The 16169-nt window shown below is 42.0% G+C and overlaps 1 protein-coding gene across 1 annotated transcript in view; it reads left to right on the forward strand.

The window, feature by feature from the left end:
- The first annotated feature begins 1025 nt into the window (after positions 1 to 1025).
- PDE1C (phosphodiesterase 1C) overlaps positions 1026 to 16169 on the forward strand; it is a 594246-nt gene continuing 579102 nt past the window's right edge. Inside the window, exon 1 of the mRNA XM_081533589.1 lies at positions 1026 to 1344. Within this exon, the coding sequence (XP_081389715.1) occupies positions 1026 to 1344 (319 nt within the window). The remainder of the gene's footprint in view (positions 1345 to 16169) is intronic.

Here is a 16169-nt window from a genome sequence, read left to right on the forward strand (position 1 = left end):
CACCTGCCAGGCTCCTCTGTCCATGGTGTTTTCCCAAAAGAATACTGGAGTGGGTTGCTATTTCCTCCTGCAGGGTATCTTCTTGACCCAGGGATGGAACCCACGTCTCCTGTGTCTCCTGAATTAACAGGGTTTTAGTTGAAACTTAATCCCAGGTTGCTCTTCCTGCTTCTGGATCCAAGTTAGGTGTCACCACCTTTGCACTGCAGTCAGAAAAGGGAGGGGGCCAGCAGGGCAGGCCCATTAATAGGGTCCCTGATTGCTCTGGGTTCCCTTCATGGAAACCCTGAGGATTGGCTGGTGCCTGCCTCCCTGCTTTCTGGAGGAGAACCAACAGAGTTGCTTCCCCTTACAACATGGCTGCCCTCTCTGGCCTCAGTTCCCCTCCAGGATGAGGCCATGGGGAGGAGGCATGCTGGGAAGAGGATTGCCAAGCCTTCCTCAGGGACAGCCAGGAGCCAAGCTTGGCTTTGCAGGAAAGCACAGCCTGGAAGAGTAGTGGTATTAGTCCTAAGAAGAGTTAAAAGAAGAAAACAAATGTAGGCTCCTCCTCTGCCCTGGCTAAACCTTTCATCCTCCCCAGGGACAGTGGCGGCCCAGAAGTGTCGGCAGGAGCGGGAAGAAGGTGCCAGTCCTTTGGCCCCAGGTGAACAAAGTACAGAAAGTAGAGGAAGAAAGTCTCTCTCCTTTAATGCCACTCCTCTTCCTCCCCTCCAATCCCCAGTAAAGTCTCGGGACAACCTCTGCACACGGACCCCTCCAAGTGTCGTCATCCACCCTGGATCATCAGACAGGCGCAGACACCGCCTGGGTCCTCCTCAGTCCACCCGGGGTGGGCACGCAGCCCTCCCTGCAGCCTCCTCCTTCTCCCCCGGCCGAGGAGGGACTGCCACCCGCGGAATCAGAGGCGGAGCAGAGGCTGGAGGTGCCCCGGCGCGAGAAGAGAGTAAACCTTTGGCAGGCAAGGGGTGTGGGTCCCAGCGGGAGCCTTGGCCGCTCACCTGGGCCCAGCCCGGCCCCCCGAGATGGGCTCCGTCTCCTCAGCGCTGGCGCGGTCCCGGTCCCGCAACGCCGTGGTGCAGTTGGGCTCGTCGCCGCCGCCCCAGCCCGAGGCGCCTCCGGCTGCCCCCGCTGCTTGCGGAGACCCTTTTGCGATCCACAAGACCGGGAGGCTTGTACTAGGGCGTGGAGAGGCAGCCACCCGGCCCGCAGCCTGGGAGGCTCAGCGGGTAGCGCCGAGCCCGAAGGGGCGCGCGAAGTTGGCTAGTCCGGAGCTGTCCCCGGTGCTGAACAGTGAAGAGAGTATGCCTCAGTCCCAGCGGTCTCGAAGCCCCAGCGCTGAGGGTAAGTTTCCTTCTTTCTGTAAGGATCGCTGGGAGCCGCTCCGTGGAGACCTAAGGGGGGCCCTTCTTAACTTCAAAGGGAGAGGTGAAAGCTCTTTCTCTCAACAGGATTTCGGCTTTCTTGTTCTCTTGCCCATAACTTGCCCAGAATCTCTTGCCCATAAAAATTGCCCATTAACATTCACAAGTTAAGACTCATTTCTGACTCATTTCAGTAAGGAGTTATTTCAGAAGGATCATCTTTCACAGGCGTTTAAACAGTAGCTGGCAAGACAGTTTACCCCCTAAGGATCCCTTTCCCCGTCTTTGCACTGGCGTCCGCACCGGAGGGAGACATCGTCCTTGTTGTTTTGGAAAGACAAGGATAAGACCTTTCTCCCAGGGGAACTGGGAAAAGGACAGGAGATTCCTGCTTGTCCAAGACTTATCGATGTGTGAAAAAGGAAACCTGTCTCTGCTGAAGGGACGTGGGGTGTGTGGCTGGGGAAGGACATTTTAAGGGTAAAGAGAGAAGTGAAGAGAGCACATGAGATTTGGGGTTGATGGTGGGTCTGAATCTCTATCTCCTGCTTTCATTGTATCTTGGGCAGGATACTCTCCTTGTGCCTCAGTTTTATCATCTGTGACATAGAGATGATAATAATACGTTTCTCACTAGGTAGCTAGAAAACCTAACCAGACACAGTGCATGTAGAAGTGCTGAGTGCTATACCTGAACCAGATCTCTAAAACTTTTCAGCTGAAACTGAAGGGACTTGTAAAACTTTTCAGTTTGGGGTTTGAGATATTCAAAGATCCATTTCATAGGGTAGGTCCTGTTTTTGTGTAAGTGGGAGGAAAAGTTCTTAGTTGGTACATGTGATTTAAAAAAAAAAATACACTAGAAAGGTTACTAAATACATCAGCTGGTCTTTTGCTGTCCTACATAAATCCTCACTTTCATCCCAAGGTTGTGATGCTCATTGCTATTGTCCATTGGGTTTTCAAGAAGGATTCATTAGATTTAGTGGGCAATATTAGTTCCTCTAAAAAGAAAAAGTGGAGCAAGGGATTGACTCACACCTTGACTCATGAGATGTCAGGATATATGTATCCTTATTCCCTTGAGAATTTTCTTTTAAAAAATATTGTGAGTTTATGGCTTTTATTTGTTATTGTTTCACTCAAACAGCTTTTTAAAACAAAAATTAAAAGAAGACCCATGCACATTGCCCTCGCATGGATTTATCATTATAAAATATGTTAGTCTTTCCCATTTATAGGATATTTTTGTGGTGTTAATTGAAAGAGAACCAGATTTGGAGTCAGGATACCTAGGTCTTGCTAAGCTTTACCTCCTAGGGCAGGAGACTTCTATTTTCTAAACCTGTGCTATCTGCTCTTTTAAAATGAGTACAAATAGAGTTGTAGTGCCATCTCCTATGCCATGAAGCTCAAAGGAAACTATAGAGATAAAAATTGGTTTGTAAACTGTACATGCTGTACAAGTGTAAGGTATTATTGAAGCACCTGGAGGCTTAATATTTTCTAATGTGTAGGATACAAAATTATTTTAGATGATCTTATAGTCTGTCACACTGGATGAAACATGGATTGTTTATGAAATGATTCAATGTTAGATTATATATGTGTGTGATATCAGTTAAATTACAACTGTATATGCTATGGAAGAATATTACCATATTTTTCATCATACTTTTGGTGATATGGACAGTAGATTTGTATATTGCATAATTCCTGAAAACTAATTTCTAGGAATTTGCATTGAATTAATTTCTGTTCTGGATTTGATGAATACATCCTGGGAATACTATTAGCTTTAACTTTTTGATTGAATGAGATTCTTTTTTTCCATTCCTTCCACTTTCTTTCATAAAGAAAATTTCAAATTAAAGATGACATTCTGAGTTTTATATCACCTAAGGATACTTACACAAAGTTATTCAATTTCTACCCTTTGCTCTTAAAGAAAAGAATTTGAATTTTTGAAGTGTGGTGAGTTTAGATAGTTGAAATTGCAGATAAGGCTTGGTTTTATCATCTTTAAAAATGAGATGAGTTGTGTTTACCTGTGAGTCTGGGTAGCCCTTGCTTGGAATAGGTTGGATTTCTCCAGGTATTGGGTAGAACAGCATAGCACTTGTGAATCTGGGAGAAAAATAGCTGTGCTGCAAACTAAAACCTTTACTTTACAAACCAAACTGAATATATACTTGTGTGCCATGTACCAGATGTTATTTTACAAGATGGTGGGTTGGGTCATTTAGTTATCATTTTACAGATGAAGATATCAAGGCACAGAGAGGTCAAGTCACACAGCTAGAAAATGACAGCCAGAATTTAAACCTAGATAGTCGAGTTCTGAAATTCTTATCTGTTTCTCTATACTACTTGTCTTAAGTGCTGTGGGTTTATTTCCCATTTTCCAGTCCTTCAGTTTACTAGTATTTAGTAACATTCTTTGAAAGCTTTGTATTCTCTGAGCTATACTCAGGGAAACCAAGGAAAGTACATTGGTTCTGGGAGGGAGATATCAGAGTATTAAGGAAGAAACGGTCACTTTGGATATTACTGTGGTGGTACATAAAGCCAAAAATTTTAAGGGGAAAGTTAGACTTGAGGTGCAGAATCAGGCCAGTGAAGCCAGATGTTTCCCCTTATCTACATTAAAGACTCTGAGGTTTTGAGATTTGTCTAACTGAGGATGACGTTAGTTTCCTAACTCTTCTCTTATGCTACTGTTGTGAAGATATGGTATCAAAACCTGAGGCGAGATCTGGCTTATATTAAGCATGGTGTTTTGTAGGCTTGTTTGTTAGAAGTCTGTGGCCCCACTCACTGGTAGAAAGTAAGGATTATGTTGATTCATTTTTAATAAAAGATATCTCAGAATAAACCAATAACCAGATAAACAAAAAAACCATCCGCAACTACCTGTCTATTGTGTAATCATCTGAAGTAGGTTGTCTGAGGCTCCTAGCTTTTGTCAGAAATTTGGATGGGGAGAGACTTTGACATTATTGATTAGGGTAATTTTTGGTTAATAATTTGTGTATTAAAATTGTTGGGGCTTTTTCAATTTTCAGTTGTTATCTCCTCACCCCTTCTTTGTACTGCTGTTTTAACATTTGGAAAAGGTGTATCCTGCAAGAGTTGGTTTCAGACTGTAATAACCAGTATTTGTCAGGTGATGGTCTTGAAACACTGTCTTGCTGAATTTGTTTGTTTGTTTGTTTTTGGCTATGCCTGGTGACTTGTGGGATCTTAGTTGGAGAAGAAAATGGCAACCCACTCCAGTATTCTTACCCAGAGAATTCCGTGAACAGAGGAGCCTGGTGGGCTGTTGTCCATAGGGTCACACAGAGTCAGACACGACTGGAGTGACTTAGCATGCATGCATGTATTGGAGAAGGAAATGGCAACCCACTCCAGTAATCTTGCCTGGAGAATCCCTCCTGGACAGAGGAGCGTGGTAGGCTGCTGTGTATGGGGTCACACAGAGTCCTACATGACTGAAGTGACTTAGCAGCAGCAGCAGTTCCTGACCAGGGACCAAACCCTGGCCCTGGAAGTGAAAGCACTGACTCCTAACACTGGACCGTCAGGGAATTCCTGTCTCGGCGAACTTTATTGCCTGCTGCTTGGTTTCCATCTACTTCTTCTGTGACTCTTGATAAGGTTACCGCCTTTGGGGGGAAAAGATTTCTTCTACCCACTTAGATTTATAGTCAGGAGGCTGCAAATTAACTGACAGTAGCTTAAGAGGAGAAAAGACAAGGTTTATTTATATTCACCCGAGGGAGTACTTAATAATGAGTAACTTGCTGAACAGCTAGAGGTAAAGATTTATATACCAACTTGACAAAAAAGAGAGGCTGTTTAGGGCTTCAGTGGGAAAGAAAATCTGAAAGATTTTATTGAACTTTTCCATGCTAATGGACAGCTGAAACTGTGTACTTCCTAATGCTAAGGGTCAGTCTTTTCTCAATCTGGAAACTCCCATGGGGAGAAGGGGGTTGTCAATGGCAGCTGTATTTTCTGGACACTCTGCTTAAGTTTCGAAAGTGTTTCTTGCTGTTGCTGTTGGTCAGATGTTTTCAGTTTAAAGTAAGTATCATACCACTTTGGTGGGCTAATTATCTCTTTACCACTGTTTGCCTCTCATTCCGTCCGCTCATATATTAGAGGCCCTAGACTGCCACTTTTGGGGGTAAGGACAAAGATCCCACACACATGTCATCCTTGGTGTTATATTGTCTGTAGTTTACTCAAATTGCTCAATCTAGACAGTAGTTTGTGTGTGTGTGTGTTTTTAATCTGCTTTCTGAGTGGCTAGTTAACACCTTATTGAGAAAGTGTATTCCTCTGTTCTTTTTTTCCCCCATAGTTTTTATTTATTTATTTATATTTTTTTGGCTGCTCTGGCTCTTTGTTGCTGTGTGTGGACTTTCCCTAGTTGCAGTGAGCAGGGACTACTCTCTGGTTTTGGTGCTTGGGCTTCTTATTGCAATGGCTTCTCTTGTTGGGGAGGAAGGGTTCTAGGTGTGCAGACTTCAGTAGTTGTGGCTTGATAGCTCTACAGTTAGGGCACAGTAGTTGTGGCTCACAGGCCTAATTGCCCTGCAGTATGTGGAATCTTCCCGGACCAGGAATCAAACTCTTGTCCCTTGCATTGGCAAGTGGATTTTTAACCACTAGATCACCAAGGAAGTCCTGTATTCCTACATTCTTCACCTGTCCTGTTCTTCCGACTGCTCCAATTATGACATGTCTAATTATATTAAAGGCTTTTAAAATCAGCATAAAAGTAATTGGGAGTAATTTTTCGTTGCTTGCAATGAGTAATATTTAAGATATGCCAAGAAACTTCTGCCCTTGCATGAGCAAGGAGTAAGAATCTGGTGAATCCAGTCCTCTATACCTGCCTGAGGGACAGACACCCTACTCCTAGGTCTCTGATTTGGGTGGGAGACAAATTATGAGATGAGCTGATTAAGTTGTGCATATTGCTTCACGATAAATGTTAAAAAAAAAAAAAATCAGTTGGCCACATTGAAACAGCCATGTCAACCAAAAACAGCCATGTCAAAATGGGCATCAAAATGTCACTTTGTTCTAATGCATGGTGTGATCTCTTTCTTGAGTGTGAGTGAGTGCCAGTTGCATCCAACTCTTTGCTACCCGATGGGCTGTAGCCCACCAGGTGCCTCTGTCCATAGAATTCTCCAGGCAAGAATACTGCAGTGGGTAACCATTCCCTTATCCAGTGTATCTTCCTGATCCAGGGATTGAACCTGGGTCTCCTGCATTACAGGCATATTCTTTACCATCTGAGCCACCAGGGAAGCCCGTGGTCTCTTTCTTTGTAGAGAGTAACCACTCGGCCAGATCCCTCCAAGGTTACATTTTGAATTTCATAGTAGAGCGGGGCAGGGGATGTCCCTAAGTTTCTTTCCCTTCCAGACCCCACATTAAGGGCAGGAATTTCCCAGAGGCCCTTCTCACCCCTGCCCCTGAATAAATATCTAGGTCATTCCCAAGCACACTCTGAGCCTCTCTATCCCAGAGGGAGGAAGGGAGGACAGGAGGAGGGTTCTTGGAGGATCCTGTGAACTCAGATCAAAGATACTCAACATGTCCTGTCCTCTCAGCCCAGACCCTTCTCTACTTATCAGCGCCCATCAGCTCTAAGTGCCCTGACCGTCTCCAAGACTCCAGTGGCAGGGATGTCAGGTCTTGTGATGTCTGAAGGCTGCAAGGGTGAGCAGGCGTCTCACATAGGATCCGGGCCCTCTGTGCACTGGGGGAAGGGCAGAGGAAGGCTCTGCCCATGGCCAGCTGCCCAGGCCTTTCAGAATTTTCAGGTCATTTCCCTGAGAACCAGACCCTGCCCCACTCTGAGGGAAAAGCTGCTGAAGGGATTTTCATTCATTCTGTGACCTTGGCGATGACTAGTCCGTAAGCCAGCCAGTAAGAGTTTCTGCTTTTTCCGCTCTGTCACTTTTTCCACAGCCATACTAATTGTGGGCTCCCCTGGGAGGAGGGAAGGAGGCTTGTGTTCTGTGCCCAGCCCTCTCCAGCCTCCAGCCTTTCAGTTTATTGTGTCCTGAGATTTGGGCTCTACTGGGTCAGGAAGCAGGAAGAGGATGAGAGTGTCAGATAATTAGGGTCCCCAGATCACAGCCTGCACCCCACATTGCTTTCCAAGCTGTCTCAAAATGAAATGACCCCCGGTACAAGGTGAGTCCTCTTCTTCCCCTTTGAGAAGATTCCTCAAAAAAAAATTTTTTAATGGCTTACTTGAACATACAAACTTTGAAAGGACTAGAAAAAATATTTTAATATTTATTTTGTTACTTTGTTACACCTATCTCAAAATCTCAAGTTGCAGTAAATACGCTAGTTTAGAATATAATTTTTCCCACTTTTACATTTCATAAAATACTTTTCTTTTGGTTTTCCTGAGATCTGATTTATTCAATAGCTTAACAAATACCTGCATGTTCATTATGTGCCCAAGCACATTTATTTACTCTTCTTACAAGCTTTTTTTATCACTAGTATTATTGTCTTCACTAAAGGCATTTTGGGGTCATTTGACAATTTTCCAGAGCACAGTATCTTTATCTGTTTGTACGACATACTAAACATACTATGCTGTTTGTATGACAGCGCTTTTGGAATCTGTAGTAATGTTGTCACTGGAACTTTTATAAGGTGCAGACTGATGGAGGTTTAGCTTTTAGCTATTCAGATCACCTCTCCTCCTCCTTTCATGAAGTCTGACTTGTAACCTTTACAAAGGAGAGACTTGGGAGCTCAAGTGTCAGTGAGTCTGTCTTTCCTGAGGGTTAACTTGGTGTGTGTGTATACACACACACACACACACACACACACAGTCCTTGATGGTCATTTGGGTATACATGGCATTAATGAATCTTTATAGCTAGGAGGGATCAAGGAAAATATATGGCAGTAGGTACCAACTTCTTTTAGTATTTTAGTATGAGTTGAAAATGGCTTTATTATTTTTATAAACATAATACAAGCTTGTTGAAAAAATGTCAGTGTAGAACAGTGCAAGGAATAAAGCATTAATAAACAGCCCAAGATAACCACTGTTAACGTTTTGTTGAATATCCTTCCAAGTATCTCTTTAGGCACACACACACACATATTTTATATAAATGATATCATTTTATATTTGCTATTTTATGATATAATGCTTTCCACTCAGTAATATTTTATGAGCATTTTAAATATCAAGATAGTTATACATCATTGTTTTTAATGGATGTTCTTCTGTGTGTATAGTATAGTTTATCTCTCACTCTCCAATTGATGGATTCCGGAGTTGTTTCCAGTTTTATTTATTATCAACAATTCTGTGATAAACTTCTCTGGATTCTGAGTCACAGTTATAAAGATAAAGGCCTTCTCTAATCTTATCCAAGTCTATCAAGGAATTCTCCCATTTTTTCCTAATAGTTTCATTTTTATTTTAAAAAATTATTTTTGTTGTTTTGGTAAAACATACATAACATAAAATTCACCATTTTAAGAATTTTTAAGAGTAATTTAGTCAGTGGTATTATGTTCATTGTTGTTTTGCCATTATCACTATCCATCCACAGAACTCTTTTCATTTTGTCAAACTAAAACTGTTCCCATTGAGAAACATTTACTATCTCACCATTACCATTCCAGTTATCCCCTGGCAACCACTATTTTACTTTCTACATTCGGATTCATCTCTCTCCCTTTTTGTGAAGGCTGAGTTTTAATCTGCTGGAAAGGAGAGGCTTGAGAATTCACTTTATGAAGTGACTACTTGGGGTACCATGTATATATGAGGAGAATCACGTGGTATTTGTCCTTTTGTGACTGGCTGAGTTCTCTTTGTATAGTATTTTTGAGGTTCATCCATGTTGTAGCAGTGTCAGAATTTTTTCTTCTAGTATTTTAAAAAATTAAAAATTTAAAACAGAGCAAAATTGAAAGAATTTTATAGCTAACAGTCCTATACCCACCACCTAGATACTTCCATTTACATTTTACTGTACTTGCTTTATCATGCATCTATTTATCTATCCCTCTATTCATCCCTTCATTTATCTTATTTTTGCATTTAAAATTAGCTTGCAGATATCGGTACACTCTTTCTTAAGTAAATCCACATGCATACCACAAACTAGAGTTTGATATTTGTTGACTCTTTTTTTGTTTGGATGTAAAATCTATATGTGACAAAATATGAAAATATTAACGATGTAACCTAAACCTCTAGCAAGATAGAAAACTTTAGCATCATCCCAGAAAGTCCCCTCATGCCCCTTCACAATCTCCACCCCATTCCCACCCACAGATTCACTCTTCTGACTCACTGTTCTGAATTTTCACCATTCTGCATTCATTTTTATGTCTTCTAGAATGTCCTATAAATGGAACATCATACAGCACAAATTATTTTCTGCAAACCTTATATCATTCCACATGTTTTTGAGATTCATCTCTGTTGGTTGTATCAAAAATTCATTTCTTTTTAAAAATGTAATTTAATTTCATTAATGAATCTATGTTTTTACTGCACTGGGTCTTCGGTGCTGCTCATGGGCTTTCTCTAGTTGCGGTGAGCCGGGGATGCTCTTCGTGGTGCACAGGCTCCTCATTGTGGTGGCTTCTCTTGCTGCGGAGCAGTGGCTCTAGAGCGCAGGTTCAGTAACTGTGGTGCACAGGCTCAGCTGCTCCACGATCCGAGAGATCTTCCCGGACCAGGGATTGAACCTGTGTCCCCTGCATTGGCAGGTGGATTCTTAACCACTGGATCACCAGGGAAGTCCCAACAATTCATTTCTATAGCTGAGTAATATTCTGTTGTATGACTATACTACAGTTATGATTTTGGATTTTATTTTGTTTCCATTTAATTACATTTGAAGTTTATTCTGGTGTACCATGTCAGGTAAAGGTTTACGCTAATATTTTTCCAGGTGGCTCTCTGTTTATCTCAACAGTATTAAGTGTCTATCATTATTCCATTGATTCAAGATGCTAACTTTATTATACACTGACTTCCTATATACATTTGAATCTTTCTGGATTGTCTATTCCATTTCATTATCTATGTATCAGTCAAGTTCCTGGAAGGAAATAGAATTCCACTCTGATGGCTCAAATAAAGGGACTTTCGTGGAAGTGTGGTCAAGGTTCAAGGAACCTGCTAGGGATGATAAAGCATCTAGACTAGCAATGGTGGAAAGCCATTGCACTTCTAGGCCTGAGGGAAAAAGGAGAGCAGAGAATCTTTCCAGATTTCTGTGTAGGAGGGAGCAGAGCCACTGCCTGAAAAGCAGTGAGGGATCTGGAGGGAACCATCTGACCTTCCCCTCTCACCCTCTGATCTCCAGTCAGGGCCTCCGCTTGGCTGAACCCACAGGAAGCTAGAGGGCAAGCGTCAATGGATGCATGGAGAAAACAGCAGCGGGGCAGAGAAGGTGGAAAATGAAGTGTGGGTAATGGCCATTGGAGGAAAAGCAGCATAGTCCACCTGCTGTTCTGTGCCAGAACCACAGTGTTCAAATTATTGAGGCTTTGGGAAGATCCCCTGGAGAAGGGAACAGCTGTCTACTCCAGTATTCTGGCCTGGAGAATTCAATGGACTGTGTGGTCCATAGGGTCACAGAGACACGACTGAGTGCCTTTTACTTTAGTTAAGAGTAGGGCCTGCTCATTGTTTTCCTTCCTCAGAGATTTTCTGGCTGTTTTATTTTCCATATGAATATTAGAATCAGTTTGCCTAATTAAGAATGAATTAGAGATAAAATTCAATTTGTTGATATTTTTGTTTGGATTAAGAGTTTTATGTGTTAACCTAGGAGGAAACTAACATCTCGATGTTGCTGAATTGTCCTTTTTATGAACATGCCTTTACATTTATTCAAGGAATCAGTATAACTTTCCTCTTTAAATCAACAGATATGGATAATCAATAGATTTCCTAATATTGAACAATTTCTGCCCTTTATAGAATCAACTTTACTTGGAAATAACATATTGTTGTTTTAATGTGCTACCGTGTTCTGTTGGTTAATATTGTATTTAGTATTTTTGTATTGGTATTCTTAAGTGACATTTATCTTTAGTTTTTAATATATGTGAAATATTTATTAGATTTTGATATCAATGTAATACTTTTTATAAAAATAACTTAGGTTTCTCTTTCTTTTTTAAACTCTGTGTGTGTGCTAGATCACTTCAGTGGTGTCTGACTCTTTGCAGCTCTGAGCTATAGCTCGCCAGGCTCCTCTGTCCATGGAATTCTCCAAGCAAGAATACTGGAGTGGGTTGCCATGCCCTCCTCCAGGGGAATCTTCTCAACTCAGGGATTGAACCGGCATCTCCTATATCTCCTGCATTGACAGGCAGGTTCTTTACCACTAGTGCCATCTGGAAAGCTCCCCGCACTGCCACCCCCCAGACAAGTTCAAGTAACACTGAAATTACCTGCTGTTTGAAAGTTTGTATAGTTCCGCTGGACACTTTGGACCCGGTGCTTTTTTGAGGGGCAATTTTTTGGATAACTTCTTTCTCTCCAGCAATTGGACCAGTTAGATTTTTGGTTTCTTCTGAGAAATTTTCAGGCAAATTATATTTTCCTACAAATTTCTATTCCATTCAGATTTCAAGATGTATTTATTTAGGGCTGAGTCGTTTTTTGTGCTTCTTTGAATTTTATTTATAAGCAGGGTGGGCTCAGAACTCTACCAATTAATGCACTGGGCGCAATCTTTGTAGTCACTCCAAGTTTCCAGTTTCTAGATTCTGTGAAGTTGTCCATTTCTTTCCTCTGTGTGTTGTCGCTTGCGCATCACCAACCCACAGCCTCATGGGGTATTCCTCTGATTCTATCATTCCCCAAAGTACCATCCACCCAGGATTGTGGGTATAGCTGTTTACAGAAGTCTTAGGGAGAGAGGAGATGGCTAACATTGAGCTCAGCCCAGCAAACTGCTTAATACCATACATTAAACTCTTCTTTGTATCATCTCTTGGCATACCTCTTTTGCTTTGCTCTTTTCTTTTTCCTGCCTAATATCTATCATCTTCCTACTTCTGAGAATTCATCTCACCTATTATGGAGAGTTTTCTAGTTCTCTTAGTCTTACTTCTTCTCGTGTTGATATGCTGGAGCTTATTTTTCACAAGTAAATATAATAAAACCTAGCAATAATAGTGCCCTGGGATGATGAAATTCAGATATAACACAATGGACAATTTTCCCTTGCCTCTGCCTGGCTGTATTTTAAATTCCAGTCACTTGTGGGGGTGAGAGCGTGTGGTAAAGTGTGGAAGTGACTCCTCTCTGATCACGTGGAACTTCCTCAGTTTAATGTAAAGTGCTCCTGACTCCCTGTCTGAGCCAAGAAATGTCCTCTGTCTTAGGACACTGTCTGTCTTCCAGGGGGAGGCGCCTTACCAAGCTGGTCAGGCGCAGAGCTTCAGCCCTGTGCAATCCTGGCTTTTCCCTTCTTGTCCCCACCTGTGCAGGGTTTTAACTGGAGCTGTATTTCCCTGCCTCCTCATCTTAGCCAGGAAAACCATGCAGCTTCAAGCAGCATCCCCACAGTCCCACACGCATGCACATTATACAGTAACTGGAAACCCTTCTGAAAAATACTGGTTTTCATTAACCTTGCAATAATGCACCTTAAGCATTTCATGCAATTGGATTCTCCGGATTCCCCCTTTTTTTTTTTTGCATATGGACTGGTTTTATTATAAACATCAATATGTTTTGCTTAACAGGAGGAAATCTGCTGCCAGCTCAGAATAGCAATGTTTTCTCCATCACATTTCTGGACCTCAACCAAAAATAGAGGTCCTCAGTGGCATCTGGGAGAATTTGATGTTCTTTTCCTTGCTGTTCTCTACAGGTTGTACCCGAGTGTAGAATACTTGAAGATTTTATTTATTTTCTCCTCCCAACCTAGGAGCTCCTAGGAAGGACTTTCTTTTCTTCTCTTTGGTTTTTCAATCTTGGTTCCTGACCCTGGGTCTGGTTCATAGTTAGAGCTCAGGAAGTGTGGAGGAAAAATCCATAGGTGAGACCAGGGACTAAATCTCAGTGTATTGCTATGACAGCAGCCTGATGGTGCAGACGAAAGACAGTGGGTGATGATTTCACTTCCAGTTGCTTTTTGGCCTCTGTGGGGTAAGACACATAGCTTCTCTGGGAATCTATTTCTTACCTGTAAAATGAAGATAATCATACATGTAACGTCTAGCTTATAGGATTGTTGAGTTTACCAAAGAATATAAGGGGCATGAAAGGCACTTTAAAAAGTATTCTGCACTCCATAAACATGATGACTCATTGATCTAATGCGTGGGGAATGGGTGTGCATCTCATGGGTACACAGCTGTACCGATATGCTTCTGAGTTCCATCCCATCTTTATAGTGAAATGGGTATCCTGAAAACATCTTCTTATAAATTCCTAGAATAATTAATAAACGTATCTTTTTAAATGCAGAGCTGAGCTTGCAGGAAATTCGGGGAACCTCTTGGAGGCCAAAGAAGTGAGATGGGGCTGCAGATCTCAGTAACCAGAGTTTAACCTCTCTGGGGGACAGGAGACAAGGGATCAGACCTGAGTTAACTAGAGGATTGGAACTGAAACCCTTGCATAAAGCTAAGGAAGGCCCTTCTAGGAATGTGCTAAAAGACCAACAATAAGAAAAAAATAATAGTATGCTATTTACTTAATTTTAGGTTTGAGTAGAGAAAAGGAAAATCCCCTTTTTAGCCTTTATCTCTGCAGGTTTGCTGTTACTTGTGTTTGAGTTCTTGATTTACATTCCCTGTATGCTCTGGGGCATTGTAAAGTATACCCAATATGTATAACACACAAATATATACATTCATATAATATACAATAACGTACAAAATAAAGTAGACTTGGGTGGGTAGTTCCTGGGTTCTATGTGAAGAAAATCTGATACTTGCCAGAGAGATGTACCCTCAACCCAAGTCCCATAGGGCTCCCAGAGTCTTCCTGAAATAAATACTCCATCTAAAAATTGTAAGTACAAACTAACAAAGAAAGAAGCCACCTTCAGCAGAGGTGAATTTTATTTTTTCTTTTAAAATTATTATTTATTTATTTATGGCTACACTGGGTCTTAATCACTGTGCGTGGGCTTTCTCCAGTTAGGGCAGCTGTGGGCTACTCTTTGTTGCAGGGCATAGGCTTCTTATTGTGGTGGCTTCTCTTATTGTGTTGCATGAGTTTAGTTGCTCCCTGGCAGGTGGGATCTTCCCAGATCAGGGATTGGACCTGTGTCCTGTGTATTGGCAGGTGTATTCTTAACCACTGGACCACCAGGGAAGTCCCAGCTGAAGTATTTTAAATGAGAGAAGCAAGATGCTTACATAGCATGATCTCATTTTTAAGAGAACAAACTCTTTCATCTCTCATAGACATATACTCACATATACCCCTCTCTGTAAAAGTTTGCATATGATTAGATGAGCATAAATATAGTACAAGCTGTGCATCAGTTGTTAACACAGGTGACATGGAGGGGGCCTGTATCAGTAAGAGGGGCAAAGGGACAAGCAGAAATGAAGAAGTTTATACCATTCTGGCTCCTTCCTTCTGCCCAGTCCCTCTATATCACCCTGTGCAGGGTTTATACTGGAGCAGGTATCTCCCTACTTCTCTGTTTCAATCAAGTAAAACCAAACAGCTCCAAGAAGCACCTCTACCCCCTTGTAACCGGAGTGTGTGTGCTCAGTTGTGTCCAGCTCTTCGTGACCCCATGGACTACAGCCCACCATGCTCCGCTGTTCATGGCATTCTTCAGGCAAGAATACTGGAGTGGGCTGCCATTTCCTCTTGCAGGGATCTCCCTGACCCAGGGATTGAACCCATGTCTCCTGTATTGGCAGGCGGATTCTTTACCACTGAGCCGCCTGGGAAGCCCTGTATATGGAACATATCGGCACAAAGAATATGTGAAGTCATCAATGCCAGTAGACAAATAAATAACAGCTATTGAAAATTTAAACACAATAAGAGATGCCATAATGAGCAGCCTCCATTTATTCATGGCTATGTGGCAGGCACTTTCCAAATGCTTTACCTGTATAACAGTTTTATGAGGTATGGACCACCACTGTGATTCCCATCTTATCCATGAGAAAAGGGAAGCACAGAGAAGCAACAGAACTTGTTCAAGGTCGCAGGTCCATTCTCCCAGCTGGAGGAGACAGGATCCAGACCCAGCCATTCACTCCCCAGCCCAGGTGCTTAGTCATTGTGCTAATACGAATTTGTGTATATGGAAGATTTGATGGAATAACGACGATTTTTGTGTTGGGGGTGGTAGTATGAGTAAGTTTTGGATTATTATTACTGTAATTTCATTTTTCCTTAAACTTGCTACCCTTAAAAAAAAAAAGATGGAAAAAAGGGCATCTGTCCTTTTGTAGCCCTATCCCTAACCCCCAGTATCTAACACTGTGACTGGTACTAAATAAGAATGTTATTGCATGCATTGTTGAATCTGTCAGCATAAGATGCAATTTAGGGAGCTCTCTGTCAAAGTGTAGGGGTATAAAAAGTGTTTATTGAATGGAGTCAGATTGAATCATGGAGGGCTTTCACGCTGATTGCAAATTCAATCAACAGCCAGCCGAGAGAGGCAAACTGAGCCAATATTTTTGCATATGTAGAGAGGACAAGAGTGTAATTGTGGAAACCTTTATGTTTCCATGCCTCAAGTCACCTTTAATGATTAATTATGAGTGACTTTAGGACTAGTT

This window comes from Giraffa tippelskirchi, chromosome 10 (genome assembly GCF_054371585.1).
Source record: "Giraffa tippelskirchi isolate mGirTip1 chromosome 10, T2T-mGirTip1v1.2.pri, whole genome shotgun sequence".
Classification (NCBI taxonomy): Eukaryota; Metazoa; Chordata; class Mammalia; order Artiodactyla; family Giraffidae; genus Giraffa; species Giraffa tippelskirchi.